This window comes from Chrysochloris asiatica, unplaced genomic scaffold (assembly GCF_000296735.1).
Source record: "Chrysochloris asiatica unplaced genomic scaffold, ChrAsi1.0 scaffold00046, whole genome shotgun sequence".
NCBI classification, from domain to species: Eukaryota; Metazoa; Chordata; class Mammalia; order Afrosoricida; family Chrysochloridae; genus Chrysochloris; species Chrysochloris asiatica.
The window spans coordinates 20,093,781-20,113,288 of record NW_006408564.1 but is presented as its reverse complement, the minus strand read 5'-3'; the positions used below and the strand labels follow the sequence as shown (position 1 = coordinate 20,113,288).

The following is a 19,508-nucleotide window of genomic DNA, read 5'->3' as shown; positions in this document are numbered from 1 at the left end:
GTCAACTTGTAGCGACCCTATGTACAACAGAACGAAACAGTGCCCAATCCTATGACGTCCTTACAACCTTCACATTTTGTTGAGTACTTTTACTCTTCTTCTGCAATACCATTACTCAGATGCATCAGTTCTTCAAGTACCTTCTGTATTCATTGACTAACTGTCATATGCAAACAAGTCTACTGAAAATACAATGACTCATTGTCTAATGTTCACATGCAAATGAGACTACTAACAATATAATGACTTGGGTCAAATGCACCTTAGTCCTCAAGAGTGTTGGCTCTTGAACAAAGGATTCCTTTGCAGCTTATTTGGCTTATGCAATATGTTTGATTTCTTGCTTGCTACTTCCGTAAGTGTTGATTGTGGATCCAAGTAAAATTAAGTCTTTTGACAACTTCAGTCTTTTCTCCATTTATCATGTTATTTATTGGTCCATTTGTGAGGATTTCTGATTTCTTTGCATTGAGGTGCAATTCATATGGAAGACTAGTCTTTGATGATCATCAGTAAGTATTTTCAGCAGGCAAGGTTTTATCATCTACCAATCATAGGTGCTAATGAGCCTTCCTCCAATCCTGATGCCATGTTCTTCATATCCAGTTTCTTGAATTATTTGCTCAGCATACAGGTTGAATAAGCGTGATGAGATAGTACAACACTGGTGCACACTTTTCCTGATTTTAAACCATTCAGTGTCTTTTATTCTATTCTAATGATGGCCTCTTGGTCTATGTATGGGTTCTTCATGAACACAATTAAATGTTCTGGGATGCCCATTCTTCACAGCGTTATCCAGTTTTTCATGTTATCCAGGGAGTCATTAACCTTTGCCTAGTCAGTAAACACCTTTCTGTTACTTTCTGCTTCAGCCAAGATTCCTCTAGTGTCAAAAATGATTTTCCTTGCTCTATGTCCTTTTCTGGATTTGCCTTGAATCTCTGACAGTTACCTTTCAATGTATTTTTGCAGCCATTTTTCAATTATCTTTTGGAAAACTTTGTTTGTATATGATATGAATGATACTGTTTGACGATATCTGCATTCCGTTGGCTCACCTCTCTTTGTAATGGATTCAACTATGAATGTCTTCCAATCCATTGACCAGGTAGCTGTCTTCCAAATTTCTTGGTATAGATGAGTGAGTGCCTCCAGTACTTTAGTTTGTTGAAAGACTTCAGTTTGTATTTTCTCAAATCCTAGAGCCTAGTTTTTTGCCAATGCCTTCAGTGCAGCCTTTGACTTCTTCCTTCAGTACCATTGGTTCTTGATCATATACTACATCTTGAAATGGTTGATAATCAGCCATTTCTTTTTGATACAGTGGTTCTATATTCTTTCCATCTTCTTTTGATGCTTTCTGCTCTTTCTATCTTCTTTTGATGCTTTCTGTATCTTTCAATCTTCTGCCTATAGAATCTTTCAAACTTCAAATTGAGAAATAGACCATGTGCTTTTCTTTTGGTTTTCTAACTCCAGCTCCTTGCACATTTCATTATAATACTTGACTTTGTCTCTTTGTGCTGCCCTTTGAAATTTTCTGTTCAACTCTTTTACTTCTTCATTTCTTCCATTTGCTGTAACATCTCTACACTGGAGAGCAAGTTTCAGAGTCTCTTCTGACATTTGTTTTGGTCTCTTCTTCTACCCAGTCATTGAATGAACTTTTGCATTCTTTTAGTATGATGTGCATCCCACAACCCTTCTGGTCTTTGGTCATTAGTGTCTAATGCTTCAAATCTGTTCTTGAGATGATTTCTCAATTCAGGTGGGATATGTTCAGGGTCATATTTTGTCTCTCGTGAATGTGTTTTCATTTTTTCCAGTTTCATCCTGAACTTGCATATGTGCAATTGTTTCCCAGTGTGCCCATGACCTTGATTTGGCTGATACTATTGAGCTTTTCTACCATCTCTTTCCACAGATGTAGTCATTCTGATTCCTGTCTATTCCCACTGGTGAGGTCCATGTGTATTTTCATCTTTATGTAGTTTCAGAAGATATTTTTAATAAACAAGTCATTGGTCTTGCAAAATTCTATCATATGGTCTACAGCATCTTTCCTATCACCAAGGTAATATTTTTCAACTGCTGATCCTTCCACTTTGTTTCCAACCTTCGCATTTCAATCACCAGTAATTATCAATGCATCTTGATAGCATGTTTGATCAGTTTCAGACTGAAGAAGTTGGTAGAATTCTTCAGTTTCATCATTACTGGCTCTAGTGGTTGGCACATACATTTGAATAATAGTGGTATTAACTGGTCTTCGTTGTAAGTATATGTATTATCCTATTACAAACAGCTTTCTACTTCATGATAGACCTTGAAGTTCTCTTTTTAATGATCAAAGTGACACCATTCCTTTTCAGTTTGTCATTATAAGCATAGTAAACCATGTCATATTCAAAATGGACAATACCAGTCCATGTCAGCGCACTAATGGATAAGATACCATTCTTTTTTAATTCTATTTCATTTTTGACAACTTCCAATTTTCCTATGTTCATTCTTCATGCATTCCATGTTTCTATTAGTGGATGTTTGCAGCTCTCTTCCCTCATCTTGAATTATCCCCCATCATCAAATGAAGGTCCTGAAAGCTTTACTCCATTCGCATCATTATGGTCAACTCTGCTTTGAGGAAACAGCTCTTCCCCAGTCATGCTTAGAGTACCTTCCAACCTGAGGGACTCTATTTCCAGGAGTATATCTGACAGTGTTCCACTCCTATTCATTAGATATTCAGTGGCTAAATATTTGGAAGTGGTCTGCCTTTTCTTGTTGAGGTTTTCGGCTCCTATAAAGATATACAGCCTCGGAAACCCTATACAGGGTCACTATGAGTCAGAACCGACTCCACGGCACACTACCACCACCACCAGCAGCAGCAGTCTGGAACCGCCACTGAAACCTTCCAACAATAGGAGATACTTCTGGTATTTGAAATACTGGTGGCATAACTTTCAACATCACAGTAACATGCAAGACACTACAGTATGACAGACTGACAGACGAGTGGTCTTTATTCTTCTGTCTTTTAATCTGTGTCTTAGAGTCTCCCTGGTGACATAGACTATTCCATAGCTGTGAAATGAATTGAGTCTGTGTGGGTATTCATAAATTTGGCAAATCACAAAAGATCGTGTCTTCAAGAAATAGTCTTAAACCTTCTTCTTAAAAAAAGAAATTGTAATTATTATAAGTATAAAAATTAATGGCAGCAAATTATCTTTGTGCCTTCAAAAAGTTTGCATTATTGAAACTTCATGATAGTACTGTGAATTTATAATTTGACATTGTCTTTTTTATTTAATAACATGAGTTGTGTTGTTAAGTGCCTTCGAGTCGGTGCCGACCCATAGCGACCCTGTACAGGGTTTCCGAGGGTGTAAATCCTTATGGGAGTAGAAAGCCTCATCTTTCTCCCACGGAGCAGCTGGTAGTTTCGAACTGCTGACTTTAAGGTTCGCAGCCTGATTTGTAACCATTACACTACCCGAGCTCCTTAATAACATGAGTAATACATATATATGTATATATATTTCTTTGTTTTGTTAATATGTACAGAGGTTAGACAGTAGTCATTGAATATTGTTGGTTATGAGCTGTATTTTCAACCTGTGGCCATTTGTAAACGATTTTCATAATTTTTTTTATAGTTGCACATAATATTTACTTAATGCTTTCTTTTAAATTGCTCATCTTTTGTTTAAGTTTTTGAAAGAAAACTCTGATTATTACCTATCCTATTATTTATTCCATCGATCAGTTTCTTACCGATACAAAGCTTACTTTTTAATATTTAAACTTAAAAAAAATTTGAGTTTTAAAAGTATTGCTTTTTTAGCTTAAATTTTCAAGGGACACTTTAAATTGCTATCATAATTCATTAAATAGATTTTTCTTGTGCACATTAAAAATATACGTATCTACTTAAATGGAAACTTTCAATGTAAATATTCATACTTTTCCTTTTATACTGTAGTGAGATCCAATCCAAACTTTGGGAAAAGTGACTCAAAGCTAAGATGGGCCAGTTTAAAATATTGACCCATAAGGGGTGCCATCAAGGACACAGAATTTTCTGTTACAACTTGACACAGGGGCTTGTCCACTGACCTTGGGCATCAAGTCTGCCTTTCAGTTAAATTGGAGCCACATGGTGTTCGCTGCCCTCCTTTTTAAAAAATGCCCTGTCTCCCTTATTAATGAAAGGGGACCTCAACTTTTCAGGCTTGTAAGAAGTGTTGACAGAAATGAATTTTTTATTTTCTGTGGAGCTCGCTCTTAAATCTTATTCAGCATTATGCTAGTGTATATGTGTAAAGAGGTGATGACTTGAAATTCAAATGTAATGAGGATCAAGGTTTACCATTCAGCACTGCCTCTTGTTTTAGGTTCCTTGCCCCAGTGCAATGCAGCTTGCCTCTCTACCACCTCCGTTAATTCACTGGAATAGGAAAGACATATTTGCTAATCCATTCCAGAAATGAAGTACAGTTTGTTCTGATTTTCCAATGTAATTTTTGTTTTAATGTGCTGAGATAATTTGGATGTGAAGTCTTGGGAGAGAAAGAAAAATCACATCAAAAAACAAAGTATTCTCTTTGAAACATGCAAATGTGTCTCTCTATTACCTAGGAAACTATTATGGGACACCCAAACCTCCTAGCCAACCAGTCAGTGGGAAAGTGATCCCGACGGATGCCTTGCAAAACCTTCAGTCTGGCTCCAAGCAGTCGACCCCGAAGCGAACCAAGTCTTACAATGACATGCAAAATGCTGGCATAGTCCATGCGGAGACCGAGGAAGAGGATGACGTACCTGAAATGAACAGTAGCTTTACAGGTAATGGCCAGATGGGGGCCCCTCCATGGTCTTGCTGACAGTGAGTGGTGGGGAGGCTTTTGTAATGGGTTTGGGGAGAGAGGGCTGTTGAAGGTTCAGCAGGTTCGCTAAAATTTGAACTCTGATTGCATAATATATGGGTAGAGGGGATCCTTTTCTCATTGACTTTTTTTTTTTTAATATTTTATTGTGAATTATAAGTTCACATGGGAGAGCATTAGTTTTACATGCATCCTATCGCATATAATTTCATTGCCATGGTTACAATCCCATCCATGCATCATCAACCAACCAAAGGGTATACCCTGCAAGTCTGCTCCCCGGTCATCAGCACACTGCCCCTTGTCCTTTCTGGGTCTAAAGTCCCCAGCCGCTCCATCTCTCCACATCATGGTCTCTGCATCCATCTCTGGCATCACTGTTTCTCTGGGTAGGGTCCCACACTCCACTTTTCTCTTTTGCTGGTTCCAGGGACCTCTGCTTCTGGACTGCAAAGTCAATCACTCCCCTCCTTTTGCTAGAAAACTTCTACCTTTACATTTCCAACCTTCTCAGTCAGTCCTGATAACAATCATTCAGTATTGTACCACAAGAGACCTATCCCCATCTCCTTTCATCAGCCCCACCCAGACAGATTGGATACTACTCAGTGTCGATCCTACCTTCCTCCGCGCCTTCTGGATCTAGACTCCCTCTTGAAAGCTTGTAAGCCAGTCATTTCTTGCCTTTGTGGTCCCCTCCCACCCCCATTTTGGGTTGCTGAAGTCCAAGTTGCCCATCCCTGTCTACTCTGTGTATGGGGGGTGGGTGGGGTGGAAATGATCCTCGCTGTAAAGATTTGTTCCCTCTTTTGAGCTACTGCATCCATAGTTGTAGGTCATGTTCATCAAATTGTATCAGATTACTCTTTTCTTCCTCTTCTTTCTTCTTCTAGTTGAGCTCTGATCATCTAGTCATTGAAGCCAGTTCAAGTGGGTATTATCTGCAAGTGTGGGTGTTCTTATGCATATGCCCTCTCTTCTCATCAGCTGGATGCTTCACTCTCCACTCTAGTCCCCTGTGGCTATGTCACTGACTCTGGGCCCAAGAGTCCCCAGGTCTTGCCACACTGCTGGCCAACCAGGTCTCCACCTGGGTTCACAGGAGTCTGTTGAACGTTGTAGGGCTTAGTTTGCAGCTTCATTGCTGTTTTTCTCTCACTTCCCCTTATTGGTGACGAACATGGTCACCAGTCAGAGCATATGTCTGCTTATGTATTTCCATTGAGTCTTAGTTTTAGAGGGGGATTTGCCCTGAGGGGACCTGACCACTTGCCTTGATGTCTCCTGGGAGAGCAATTTGCTTGTTCTTGTAGTAATCAGTTGGACTGCTGTTATTGTTTTGTTTTTTTCCTGTCAGTCTTTCTTCCAAGAAGTATCTTTTGTTCTTCTAGCTGCTCCAGGCTGGTCTGCTTGTCCTTTCCAGTGGAAATTTCCCACCTCAGAAGATTCTGGATGGGGTTCAGGATTCCACCTATGGTCTTATGTAATGCAGAGGGTCCGCAGGAAGCCTCCTTCACTGGGCACGTTGTAGCCCCATTTTAGGTATTCCAATCAGTTTTCGGCAGAAGACGGACTTACAGGCTTTCTATTGTGATATTTCTGGCTATTCCTTTCTCTCCCCCTCAAGTGTCTATTTTGTAATGGTATGCAAGGGAAACCAAGAGTCAAAAGACAGCCAAGCATCTTAACAGTATTTTCCCCCTTTTGCCCATTCCAATCATATCTCAATCCCTGTATCCCAGGGCTCTGTTGTTCCAAGGTTGTGCATACATCATGATTTACCTCTGTTCCACTAAGCCCATGCAAACCTGCCTAATGGTTTTCCTGTCCACCTTGTTCTTCCATTCCTCTCCCCCTTCTTGTGTATTGCCCCCTTCCCTAGCACTCATACTATGCTGTGTCTATTCCCTTCCCTGTGCTCCACCTTCCCCTCCCTCCCCTCGTCTCACCCCTCACATCCTGGTAACCAGCAGAAAACCCTGCCCCCCTTTAGTATGAGTTCTTTTTTTAAGTCTTTTACAGTCATGGCCCTATGCAGTATTTGTCCTTTTGTGACTGACTAAATTCACTCAACGTAATGTCCTCAAGGTTCATCCATGTTATATGATAGCTTACAGCTTCCTTGTTGTTCTTCAAGGTGGCATAATATTCCATTGTGTGTATGTACCACAGTTTGTTTACCCATTCTTCCATTGATGGTCACTTAGGCTGTCTCTGTCTTTTTACTATTGTAAATAGTGCTGCTGTGAACATTGGTGTGCATATATCTACTCATGTTATGGCTCGTATTTCTTGTGGCTTATCTTAGTAGAGGAATTGTTGGATCATATGGTATTTCTATTTCCAACTTTCTGAAGAAGTGCCATATTGCGTTCCAGAGTGGTTAGACCATTATGCAATCCCACCAGCAATGCAGGAGCATCCCATCCTCATTGATTTTTTATCTACTTTTCCACAACAATATTTTTACTTCATCCAAACACCTTTAAGAGGCTGGGTGGAATATATATGTGTATGGTGGTCAAAAGTAATCAATACTGTTTATTTGTCTCCAAAATGATTTTATATATATGCAGGTTTTCCCCACTCTCCAAAAGTAGAGTGTTCCTAGGTAACCTTGTGGAAAAGTTATAAAACCAAAAGCAAATACCATTATGTGGGGAATATTTTGAGTGTTCCCAGCCTCAAGTAATAACCTACCAAATCATACCAAACATTGCAGAGTAACTTAAAATTACACCAACATGTAGTGTTCACAGATGCAGTTTAAAGCTCTGGTGGCTTGGTGCTGTGATGCTGAGTGTAGTTTCCCGTGAAGGGACTTGAGGGTGCCAATGTACTGCCGCTCTAACAGCACCTTGTAATGCAAATGCTGAACAAGGAAATCCACCTGGATTCTGTAGGTTAGCAGAAACAGGTACCAATGAAGATCTTTCATTAAAGTGAAGTTTAGAAAAACAGGATAACTGCATATATACACATGAAGGTATGTAAATGTTTGCATTTTGTTCATTTATCCTTTTGGCTGTGAATCTGCTCCATAATTGTGTCTGGTTTCTTTTAGAGAAGCATTATAATTTAATAGCTTAATATCATTTGGTGCTGGGTAGGTAATTAGCAGTATCCTTTTATCTCATGTCTTTATAATTGGAGATGCAGTGAAAATGTATCATGTACTCAGTTACCTATACAAGAGGGCTTCTAAAAATTCCCAAAACTGAATTTTTCCATGAATTTTTTGAAGCCCACGCACATGTCCTAAAGTGATGGGAAAATAGCCTATATAAGATTATAGTTTGCATATGTTGTTCACAAGAATTATTCTATGGTATTTAACGGAGAGTCAAAAATTATCTGCACTGATAGAATTTATGTCAGTCAACTTTTAGGAAAAGACACAACATTTTTCACCATAATCTCCTTTTCTGTAAACATTGTCTTTCAACAAGCTTTCATTGTCCCATATTAAAAATGTTTTAGGCTGAGCTGAGAGCTATCTTCACCTCTTCATTAGAGGTGACTCTTCATCCTTGAATGGCTGCTTTCAGGGAATTACACAAGTGAAAGTCTGATGGAGCAAGATCAGGACTATAGGGGGATCTTTAAGGCCTTAAAGTGAAGTTTTTGTAGAGTGTGAGCAGTGTGGGCAGAGGTGTGTGGACAGGCATTATCCTGTACGACCACAGGACCCTTGGATAGAAGTCCTCTGGATTTAATGTGTAGTTTAGGCTTCAGCTCTTCAGTGAGAATCTCATTGTAAGGAGCACTATTAATTGTTGATTTTTTTTCTCGGTAGTGTCCTAGTACTGGCCCTTTGAGATTCCAGAAAACTAAAAGCTTCAATTTTCCAGCTGATGGTTGACTTTTGAATTTTCTCTTGGTCAGCAATTGAGGATGTATGCATTCTATACTCTGCCATTTACTCTCAGGCTTGTAGTGATAAATCCATGTCTCGTCACCAGTAACGATTTTTTTAAGAAACTTATGTCTTCTTTCAAGTGTTGGTCCAGATTTTCTTTGCACGTGTCCAAACACTTCTGTTTTATGCTCGTCCGTGAGTTGTTTCCGTACCCATCTCGCACATACTTTCAGAACGCAAGTCTGTCATGGATTATTTCATAGACAGAGCCATGGCTGATTTACAAATAATTTGCCACATAATCCACTGTTACTCTTCTGTTTGACAGAATCATTCCATGGGCACGCTTAATGTTGTTATTAGTTGTGGGTGTGGACAGGCGTTTTAATATAACCAGCGTGTGGATAATTTTTGACTTGTCCTTGTATACCGTGTATATTACTGAATGTAGTTATCTACCTACCACCTGCTGATCTGTCTATCTGTCTGTTTATCTGTCTTTGTATTCCTAAACTTATGTATACCTTATTTTATAAATGTCTCCTCAAGCACTGGCCTCTTGGTAGTGCCATACAAGCTGGGTGCTGCACACTGCAGGCGGTGCTATTCACAGAGACTGTAAACACTGGTCAGGAGTATTTTCACTCTAGGAGGGTCTGACCTTATGTACTAACTCAAAAGGGTAACAATTAATTGCACAAGATAGCAGTAAGTCTAGTCTATAATGGTAGCATAGTGGCTTGTTGTTGTTGTTAAGTGCCGTGGAGTCGGCTCCGACCCATAGCGACCCTGAACAGGGTTTCCAAGGCTGTAAATATTTACGGGAGCAGAATGCCTCATCTTTCTCCCGCGGAACAGCTGGTAGTTTCAAACTGCTGACCTTGCGGTTCTCAGCCCGATTCGTAACCACTAGGTAAATATTGAACTGCTAACCACAAGGTCAGTGATTTGAGCCCACTAGCATCGCTATAGGAAAAGATTCGGCTTTCTTTTTCAGTGAAGATTTATAGCCTCAGAAACGATATACAGGGTCACCATGAGTTAGAACGGACTCAGTGTTACTTAACAACAATTCTATAATGTCATGCCTTGGAATAAGCATCATGTTACTTGTATTTTTCCTATGTTTAAAACTATCCTTCAATATTTCAGACTTGCAGCCACGAACTCTGTCGTTTTCAGCTGATCAGAGTTTACTAGGTTATATCGACCTATATCAGCACACATGAGTCATTACTTCATTAGTCTGGGCCCCAGTATAGGGAAGATTAATGGAGTCAGTGTTTTTTCTCTTGTGCTGACTCCAGTGCCACTGATTTGATTGTTCCTCTTAGCATCCCCAGTAAGACAGAGTAGAACTGCCCTATTTGGTTTCCATGAATGTGATATTTTACGGAAGCAGACTGCCACATCTTCCTCCCAAAGATTGACTTGTTGTTAAGTACCGTGGAGTCGGTTGTGACTCACAGTGACCCTGCACAGGGTTTCCAAGGCTGCAAATCTTTAAAGGAGCAGAAAGCCTCATCTTTCTCCCGTGGAACAGCTGGTAGTTTCGAACTGCGGACCTTGAGGTTAGCAGCCTGATTTGTAACCACTACACTACTAGGTGGGTTCAAACTACCAACCTTTCAGCCAACTTCTTAACCAGTCCTTTCCCTTGTGCTATAAAATCTAATAAAATATTTAGGGAAAAGTTTGTATTGGTTGGATGCTGTTTGCAGCTTTTATGGACTTGTCTGAGGTTGTCTCTCATTCAATAACTAACCTCAGAAGTCCAAAATTCTTCTAGATGACAACCAAGATATTTTTTTGGATAACTTTATTGTCATAACAGTAATCTTAAACCTTCTGCAATCAGAATGGGATAAACAATGAAAAGATCTGATTAATTTTCTTGTCTTGATACTTGGTAGCTGTTTCGTTATGAACATCGTACCTAACCTCACTCATTTGGGAAGTAAATGGCTTGGATTTGTTGGTTTCTCTGTTTTCTTTTGTAGTTTGAAGAATATGACTTCAAGAAAAATTTCTTTTTTGTTTTGTTTTGTTTTTTTTTTTACTGGTTAGACTAGTTCCTGCCCTATAATTGCAATATCTAGAAGAAACCTGTCATCTTTTTCATCTGCCTTTATAAAAATCAGCTGATTTTATTCCCTAAGAATATTTCCTTCATTTTTAGTCATCCTCGCTGAAATGAACGCTGATGATGAAAAAGTATCTAGCGTTTCTTTTCAAAAATAGAATTTTCCGTTGCTTTGATCTTTTAATAAATAAATACAACAAATTATGGTAAGACCCAAAACATATAGAAGTAGATATGGAAACTATACATCTTGGAAATAACATGCAACAAATGTGTTCTGCCACGTTGACTGGAGAGTCTCCAAGAAACACATGTGTATTAGTAGGAAGCAAGAAAAAAGTTGAGGTGGTTGAATGTAGGACTTGGTGCATTTCCTGTTCATCACAGCTAGAAATCTCTGCTTCTACAAGCTGTGCCACAGAAGACCTAAAATCCCTACTTGAAATCCTGACATCTAGAAAGCACTCATGGGTCTAGCCAGTCCATAATATCTGCAGAAAACAGCAAGCCAGGTGACACCTCTCGATCTCCCTCTGGCTGAAGGAAGTACTTACTGAGAAAGAACTACAAGAAAGCTGATAGAAGTACTCTTGAGATGTATGTGTGCTAGGGCATCCTCAATATGTAAGGAGTATGCCAAATAAACACCCCCTCACTTACAGCACTCCAACTGTAGCAGCTGACAATCTGCAGTACTCTAACTCAATATTTGACAGCATGTAGTTGCTGATAACATGTATGAAATAGCATCAAAGTATTGTGTACTTTGAATCACTTTAAGTAACAGATCCATCAGCTTTTTTGAATGTAAAGTGATAGTGTCATAATGAACTCTTGGCCTGTTTAGACCACCTATGATAAAGGCATGAACATCGTATCTAAATATAGAAATTTTATGGAGCCATTAAAATATTATTTAATAGAATACTCTATTTTTAATGGCATACTGTTTTAGCTGCCTTTTTTTAGTCTTTTGAAGGAACAACATACAATAAGCACTGAACTGTGAACCACAAATTGTGTAGTTTGAGCCCACCAGCTGCTTTGCAGGAGAAGGATGAGGCTTTTCACTACCACGGAAACAAAGTCTTGAAAACCTTATTCAGGGTCAGTCGCAATCAGTCAGAACTGACTTGATGACACTTAACAACAACAACAAAGTAACACTGGGAATGTCTGCAGACAAGAAAGAAGAAGGGAGCCCAGTGGTCAGAAACTCTGGAGATAGCCCATACTTCCTTCCTACGTGTGGTGATTGAGGAAGGAAGATGCCATGCAGTGAGCAGTCATTCCAGATATTCACAATAGGACTGGCTGTTGCACACAGGACAGTCTTCTATAAATAGTACCCAAAATCTGGACCAAAAAGGAACCCTTGAAAGAGAATATTCATAACACAGTTATTTAAACAGACACTTTTGTCAAAAACATCTTGATCATTATAGACAACTTGGAAAATGTACAACAACCAACCACCACTGAAAAACAGTTGTTTTGTCCATTACCACGTCCAGGAGGGAGCAAAAATGTTTCTTAAATAGATTTCTAGGCTTCTTTTCCAGCAGCCCCCTATTGCTGATGATTTCTTTGCATTGGTAGGCAGTGATAAGCATTTCTTTGGAATGTCAATAGGTAATAATGATTATAAGAGCTAATGTTTGTCAGGTGCTGAGGATGTTGCGGGCACTTTGCTAAGTGTGGTCAATATCACGAATCCAGTGAGTCTCAGAGCTATAATTCCAACCTGGAAAGCTGTGCCTCCAGGACTTGTATGTGCACCCACACTGGTTTATAGATTTTAAAAACCTCAAAGATTTTGAATCGTTGTATACCCATGAGGAACACATATCAATCTGTAAGTATGTCCAAATTACAATAAGCTTTAGATTTTTGTCATTAATGTTAAAGTCACCATCCAAAGTCCCGAAGAGTCAGTGCAAATGTGTGTGTGTGTAAATGCTTAAAAGTTTCTGATTTACTATAAATAAAAATTGTTTATGTCCACCTACTGTTTGCAACCTATGAGGGGGCTTCAAAATATCCATGGGGAAATGAAGTTAAAGATAATGGAATTTTTCTACACATTTTTGAAGCTCCCTTATATTTGGTAAATCTCATAGAAACCTTGAAAGATGAGGAAGTCATTTTTCAAGTGATAACACTGAGCGACAGGAAAGGTTCAAAGAGCACCATGATTGGTACAACATTAGACAACAGCTGAAACAGGCATTCTGTTACCCTATCAAGGCTGCGTTCTAGTATTTCATACTACCTGTCGTCTTTGGATTCACCAGCAACCTTTAGTCAGAGGGGAAGAGCATTGCTCCCAAATATTTGGTAAATCAAATGCAAGAGTTAATTGAAATTGAGAGTGTGTGTCATAGTCATATTTGTGGCTGAATTCTTGGGTCTTCCCAATGTCTGCCTCAACATTTCATTTTGTCTTTCTTTTCGTGTAATGGAATTGGTTAATGTTCCGTTGGACTGGAACGAAGACATGGAAAACACTTAAAGTAAAAACAAATATTTAGATAATTTTGAATAAGGTCCAGTTGCTAGAGAGTTGTTTTTGTTTTCCCTCCAGGAAATTAACACTACTTGGAAAACTTCCCACTGAGCTAATGTGCCTTTAACAGAGACAAGTTTTCACTACACTAATTTTTTGTTGTTGTTGTTGTTGTTGTGACTTTAACAAACAGAAATATAGTCTCTCACAGTTTAGAGTACCAGTTCTAGGGAAAGGCTTCCTCTCTTCATCAGCTGTGGGAAAAGGTCCTTGTCTCTGTTCCTCATCTGTAAACTCAGCGCTCCCTGGTGATCTCCACACATCTTGGCATCAATTTTTACCTGGATCTAGTAGTTTCATAGTGCAGACACTCCAGGTCCAAAGCATAAACTCCATTCCCGACTCTACTTTCTCAGTTGTAATAATAGGTCCCTATGATTTTTTTGTTTTTAATTATGGATTATATATGCTGAATGTTCAACTGAGGCTGTCTCATATATAGTTGCTCATCTACTCTTTTTTTTGTTACATTCAACTTCTGTTAAAGTGATATATTAATTTTAAATAAAACTGTTGCTTTGTGTCTACCATTGCCCCCAGGATCCCTGGTAGAGTAGTGGATTACAAGCTGAGCTGCAAGGAGAAAGATGAGGCTTTCTGCTCCCATAAAGACTTACAATCTCGGAAACCCTGTGCAGCGTTGCTGTGAGTCATCACTGACTTGGTGGCTCACCACCACCATCACTACTATTGACCTGGGCATTCCCTGGCTCTAAAGGGTCACATCAAAGATGAGTGCCGGCTTTGGACATTTATATTTCACCAGATATAGGTTCCAAGTGCTTACTAAGCACCCACCAGGTGCTTCTCTCTGCACTTTGTATGTTTTGTTTCATTCATTTTCATCGTATCTGCATTGTACCCATTTTACAGATAAGGATATTGATGCTCAGACTAGTGATGTCCCTTCCAAAGTCAAACATTTAGAGAGAGGTATAACTATGTTTTGATCTGAGTCCTATGTCAAAACCGACCCCTTTGGTGCTTATTTGCAACAGATTGACATCCTGGAAACCATACTGGCTTGCAGACACATATTAACAAATGTGGTTTTGGTGAAGATAGTGAAGATGATGGCTGACACTTGAATTATGTGTGCTGTGGGCTAGCCACAGTTCAGTGCTTTGCATACATTTACTCTTTCTATCTCCCACAGTTTTAGGAGGCATAGGTACTGGAATTACTCCTACTTGATAGATGAGGCAAACAAGTAAGTTGCCTCAATTAGTAAAAAGATTTTAACTCGGGCAATCTGTCTCCAGAAATATTGCTTTTTTTGTTGTTTTTAACAGTGAATTGAGTGATAGTCTACATTGGAGAACTTCAGTTTTACACTCATCCTATCATAGTTCATTTCGTTGCCGTAATTACAATCCCCTCCATGCATCATCGTTCAACAATGTTTGCTTCTATTCCCTCTATTTTTTTTTTTTTTTGAATGTACACAAAAACACTCAGAAATGTGTAATCATTTAAACAACATCAAAGGGCACATTCTTTTTTTTTTCAACGTTTCATTGTGAATTATGTGATAGTTTACATGGGAGAACATTAGTTTTACATCCATCCTATCGTATATCATTTCATTGCTGTGGTTAAAATCCCCTCCATGCATCATCAGCCAAACAAAGGGTATGCGCTACAAGCCTGCCCCCACAGTCATCAGCACACAGCCCGTCTCCCTTTCTGTGTCTAAAGTCCCCAACAGCTCCATCTCTCCACGTCATTGTCTCTGTCTCCATTTCAGGCATCACTGCTTCTCTGAGTAGGGTCCGCTCTCCACTCTTCTTCCTTGATGGTCCCAGGGACCTCCCCTCCTAGGCTGAAAGGTTAATCATTCCCCTCCTTGCTACAAAACGTCTGCCTTTACAATTCCAACCCTCACAAGCAGTCCTGATAACAATTATTCACTATTGTATCACAAGAGACCTATCTGCATTTCATTTCATCAGTCCCGCCGAGACAGATTGGATACTACTCAGTGGAGATTCTACCTTCCTCCATGCCCTCTAAATCTAGGTTCCCGCTTGAAAGCTTGTAAGCCAGTAACTTCTTGGCTTTGTAGCCCTCTTATTTTGGGTAGCCAATGTCCAAGTTGCCCATCTAAAGGGCACATTCTTTAAGCCTGCCTCCTGGCCACCAGCACACAGCCTTTCTCCTTCCATGAGTCTGGAGTCCTCAGCTGCTCTGTCTCTCCATGTTATCCATCTCTGCAGAGGCATTGCTTGTTGTAACCAATACATTTCACTTATTGCCTGTGCCACATTGCATTGTTTTTAAAGGAACCACAGTTTTAAAAAATAATTGGGAGATGTTGCATTCAAATACAGATTTTCACCAACAGTTGAGAAATTCAAAATATAGCAATTCTGAGTCCTCTTTTTTCTAGGTTCATTGTTTGCTCCCTTTGGACTGTGCACTCTTTCCAGGGCTTCATCGAACTCCTCTTTAGTGTCTCTGTTCTGGCATGGATGGACTTAAGATCTTGTACTCTGAGGCTACACCACATAGGCCTTTTGGCTAAGGACAGCAACCCTCCCAGAAGTCTTAAGATTCCAGTGATTTGGACACATGGGAGATTCAAGCCCAGAAGAGAGTAAACCCCAACAGAAATTAGGATATTTTAGCAATTGATTGCCTGTTTCATTTTTCCTTCATTTCTTCTGAGAACTATGTATGTTTTTGTTTTTAAAATGTAACTCTTGGACTACTTTAATCTCTATCACCTGCTGCTTGAGAGATATACCTTTCAAAGATATGCTAACCACAAGTATGTGATGGCTTCTAGAGAAATTTAGAACTAATCTTTTCATTATTTGAATTTGTTTTATTATTGTTTCGTCACTTCATAAATTTTCTCTCCTTTGAGTTGGCTTAATTTTCTTTTGGTTCCTTCAAACTTACAACTGTTTTATTAATTAAGATACTTGTATAGTAGTCCAAAAACCAAGTCAAATTGATTTTAACAGGAAAGGAGAGATGAGGGATCTCAGGCAATTGAAAAAGCCAGGTATAGGTTTGACTTAAGAGGTATAATGAGTGGTTCAGTCTATCTGGGCAACTTTCTCCCTATGAGCCCCTGCATTGCTTTGTGTGGACTTAATTCCCAGGCATGACTGGTCAAGCTATGTCACGAAAGCCACCAGAACCTATAGCATGAGAATTTATCAAGAGGCCACCTTTTGCTTTGGATCATGTGCTCATTCCTGAATGGATTTCAGAGGCAAGAATGGAGAGTGTGTCATGGGCCCACCTCAAGATCTAGAAGTGGGCCACATAGATTGGAGGGACATCTGAGTTGGTGGTAATAGAAGAAAAGAAAATGAGTATAGATAAGGAAAGATCATAGGGAGTCTCCTTAAAAGTGGTAGGCTTTTAGTGAAGGTTGTTGTCTAGTAAGCTTGGTATGTCCTCAGTAGCTTTTAGATTACCTTTAATCCTGTGTGTGTCGTTGGGAGCTACTCATCAGAGAAAGATTTGAAAGTGGCCTTTTATTATTCTTCGTTTGCTTTCAGTAAATAAGAAATGTCTTGAAGAGAATTACTCTGGGAGATCAGAAATGACTACATCCTCTGATTGTTATGTTTTAAAGCCCCATGGAGATTGACATTTAATATCATCGTCCTCTATAAAACGTCAGCTGAATGTCAGCGGTGCCATTTGTGAATACTTTGATGACATCACTTCTTGATATTTCTAGTTAATAAGAAGGTGAAGAAACTCATGTACTTTGAGGCTTCTCTGAAAATCCAAGTCAAGTCAGTGTGCCCACACAACACTGTTCTGGGGATAACTATCTTGGTTTTCACGGGAACATTCTCTTCCCTTTTCCACAAGAGGCTCGAATCTGACTCACTAGTATAGCTGTATCTATAGTCTAAACTTAAGTATACTCCCCAGCTCAAATTGAAAGTCTTTGATTTTTGCCAGTGCCTACCAAAATATGTTGTAAATAATTTATGCCATTCTATCTATGTTTCCATCCTGGACGTTTTCTTACTCCCCAAAGGCTTCTTTCTCAGTCAGAAAACAAAACAAAGTCTGTGGAATGAGAGAGTTCAACTCAGGTCTGTGTTTTGATGCTCTTCATAATTTTCACGTCTTTGGGGTTTGAGTCATGCATTTGTTTCTTGTTTGACATTTCCAAGAGTGTGAATAATGTATTTTTGAGTGTTTCTCTCCCCATTCTTTTTAGATAAAAGAATAAAAAATGTTTTTGATCAATTTTTGTGATGCTTTTTCTATCTAAAGGACATCCAGCTAAATGAAATAAAAGTTCATAGTCAGCGGTCAGCAATTAGCATGGATGAGAGCTCTTAAGAATTTATTTACTTAGTGTCATTTACTTAGTGTACTTCAGCAAGGAGTCCTGATGCCAGAGTGTTTAAGTGCCTAACTGCTAACCAAAAGGTTGGTGGTTCATACCTACCCTTCAGCTCCAATGGGGAAAAGGTGTGGTAGTGGTACTCTGTCAGATGAAGTTTCATGAGTTCAAGTCGACTCCATAGCCCCTAACAACAACTGCAGTGCACTTCACTGCTTTAGAGCATGAATAACTTTTCCCCTTCTTTTTCTCTCTCTTCCCCACATGATTAACAGCCGATTCTGGTGACCAAGACGAGCACACTCTCCAAGAGACAACGCTACCACCTGTGAATAGTAGCATCGTTGCTGCTCCCAACACGGACTCTTCTCAGAAGTTCCCTCAATACCTACCTCTTTCTGCAGAGGATAATTTAGGTCCTCTACCTGAAAACTGGGAGATGGCCTATACCGAAAATGGAGAAGTCTATTTTATAGAGTAAAGTATACCATTATTTCTACCTGAATCTCACCCTCTTTCTTTTCTCTTCCGTCTCTTCCTCCTGCAGCTACAGATGCGTATTCAATCTAAAAGGATTGGATTGATCACTTACTGAGGGTATTCTCTTACACAGTTTAGCAAACTTTGCACACACAAAAAAGGTAATAAGCAATAGCATACTAACTGCTGAGTTTGAAGAGAATGAGGAAGCATACAATTAATGCTTTTTCTAAAGGGTTAGATAACTAAATTATGACATGTAAATGAATAATATATACAGAGTGTATGGTGGTCGTGGTGGTGTGCTGTGAAGTCATTTCCAACTCAGCAACCCTGCATAGGATTTCCAAGGCTGCTCTGGTAGCGTAGTGGTTACGAATCAGGCTGCGGGCAGCAAGGTCAGCAGTTTGAAACTACCAGCTGTTCCATGGGAGACAGATGAGGCTTTCTGCTCCCGTAAAGATTTACAGCCTCGGAAACCCCGTGTAGGGTCGCTATGAGTCGGAACCGACTCCGCGGCACATAACAACAACAACAAATCTTTTTGGGAGAAGAAAGCCTCGCTATTTCTTGTAGAATGGCTGGTAGTTTCAAACTGCTGACCTTGAGGTTAGCAGCCTGACTCATAACCACTATGCTACCAGAGCTCCTTACAGCGTATATATGGTCATTAAAAATAAGCCCTTTTATTATTAATTTTTAATAAACTGCATTGTAGTAATCTCATTCTTTGGTTTGAAATAATCTTTACTTACTCTGGCTTCAGTTATTTATCATAGATGTGATTTATATACATTTTCTCCAAGTCTGACGTTTCTTTCCATTGTTTTGTGTCTTTTGAAGAGCACAAGTTCTTAATTTTGGTAAAGCCTCAATTTGTCAATTTTTGATTATGTTGATTGTGACTTTAGTGTAGTAGTTAAGAAATTTTGCCTAAACTTAGGTCATAAAGATTTTCTGCTATGTTTTCCTTTGGGAGTTTCATATTTTACATTTAGATACATGATTCCTTTTAAGGTAACTTGTGTACACAGTATAAGATGTATGGATTGAAGTTTAAGCATATATAGGTGTGAAAAGTCGTTCAAATTTAGGAAATGTTGTTGTTGTTGTTGTTGTCAGGTGCCATTGAGTCGGAACCGACTTATAGCAACCCCATGCACAGCAGAACGAAGCAATGTCCGATCCTGGGCCAACCTCACTATCGCTGCCACACTTGAGTCCATCAATGATGCCACCTGGCTGATCCATCTCATTGGGGGTCTTCCTCTTTTTCTCTGACCCTCCACCTTACCCAGCAT

The 19,508-nt window shown here is 39.4% G+C and overlaps 1 protein-coding gene across 6 annotated transcripts in view; it reads left to right on the top strand.

Annotated features, from left to right (window-relative positions):
• MAGI1 (membrane associated guanylate kinase, WW and PDZ domain containing 1) overlaps nt 1-19,508 on the top strand; it is a 900,270-nt gene that overhangs the window by 751,955 nt on the left and 128,807 nt on the right. For all 6 annotated transcript variants that reach the window (XM_006862111.1, XM_006862114.1, XM_006862112.1 and 3 more), the window contains exons 4-5: nt 4,648-4,854; nt 18,003-18,204. In XM_006862111.1, the coding sequence (XP_006862173.1) occupies nt 4,648-4,854; nt 18,003-18,204 (409 nt within the window). The remainder of the gene's footprint in view (nt 1-4,647; nt 4,855-18,002; nt 18,205-19,508) is intronic.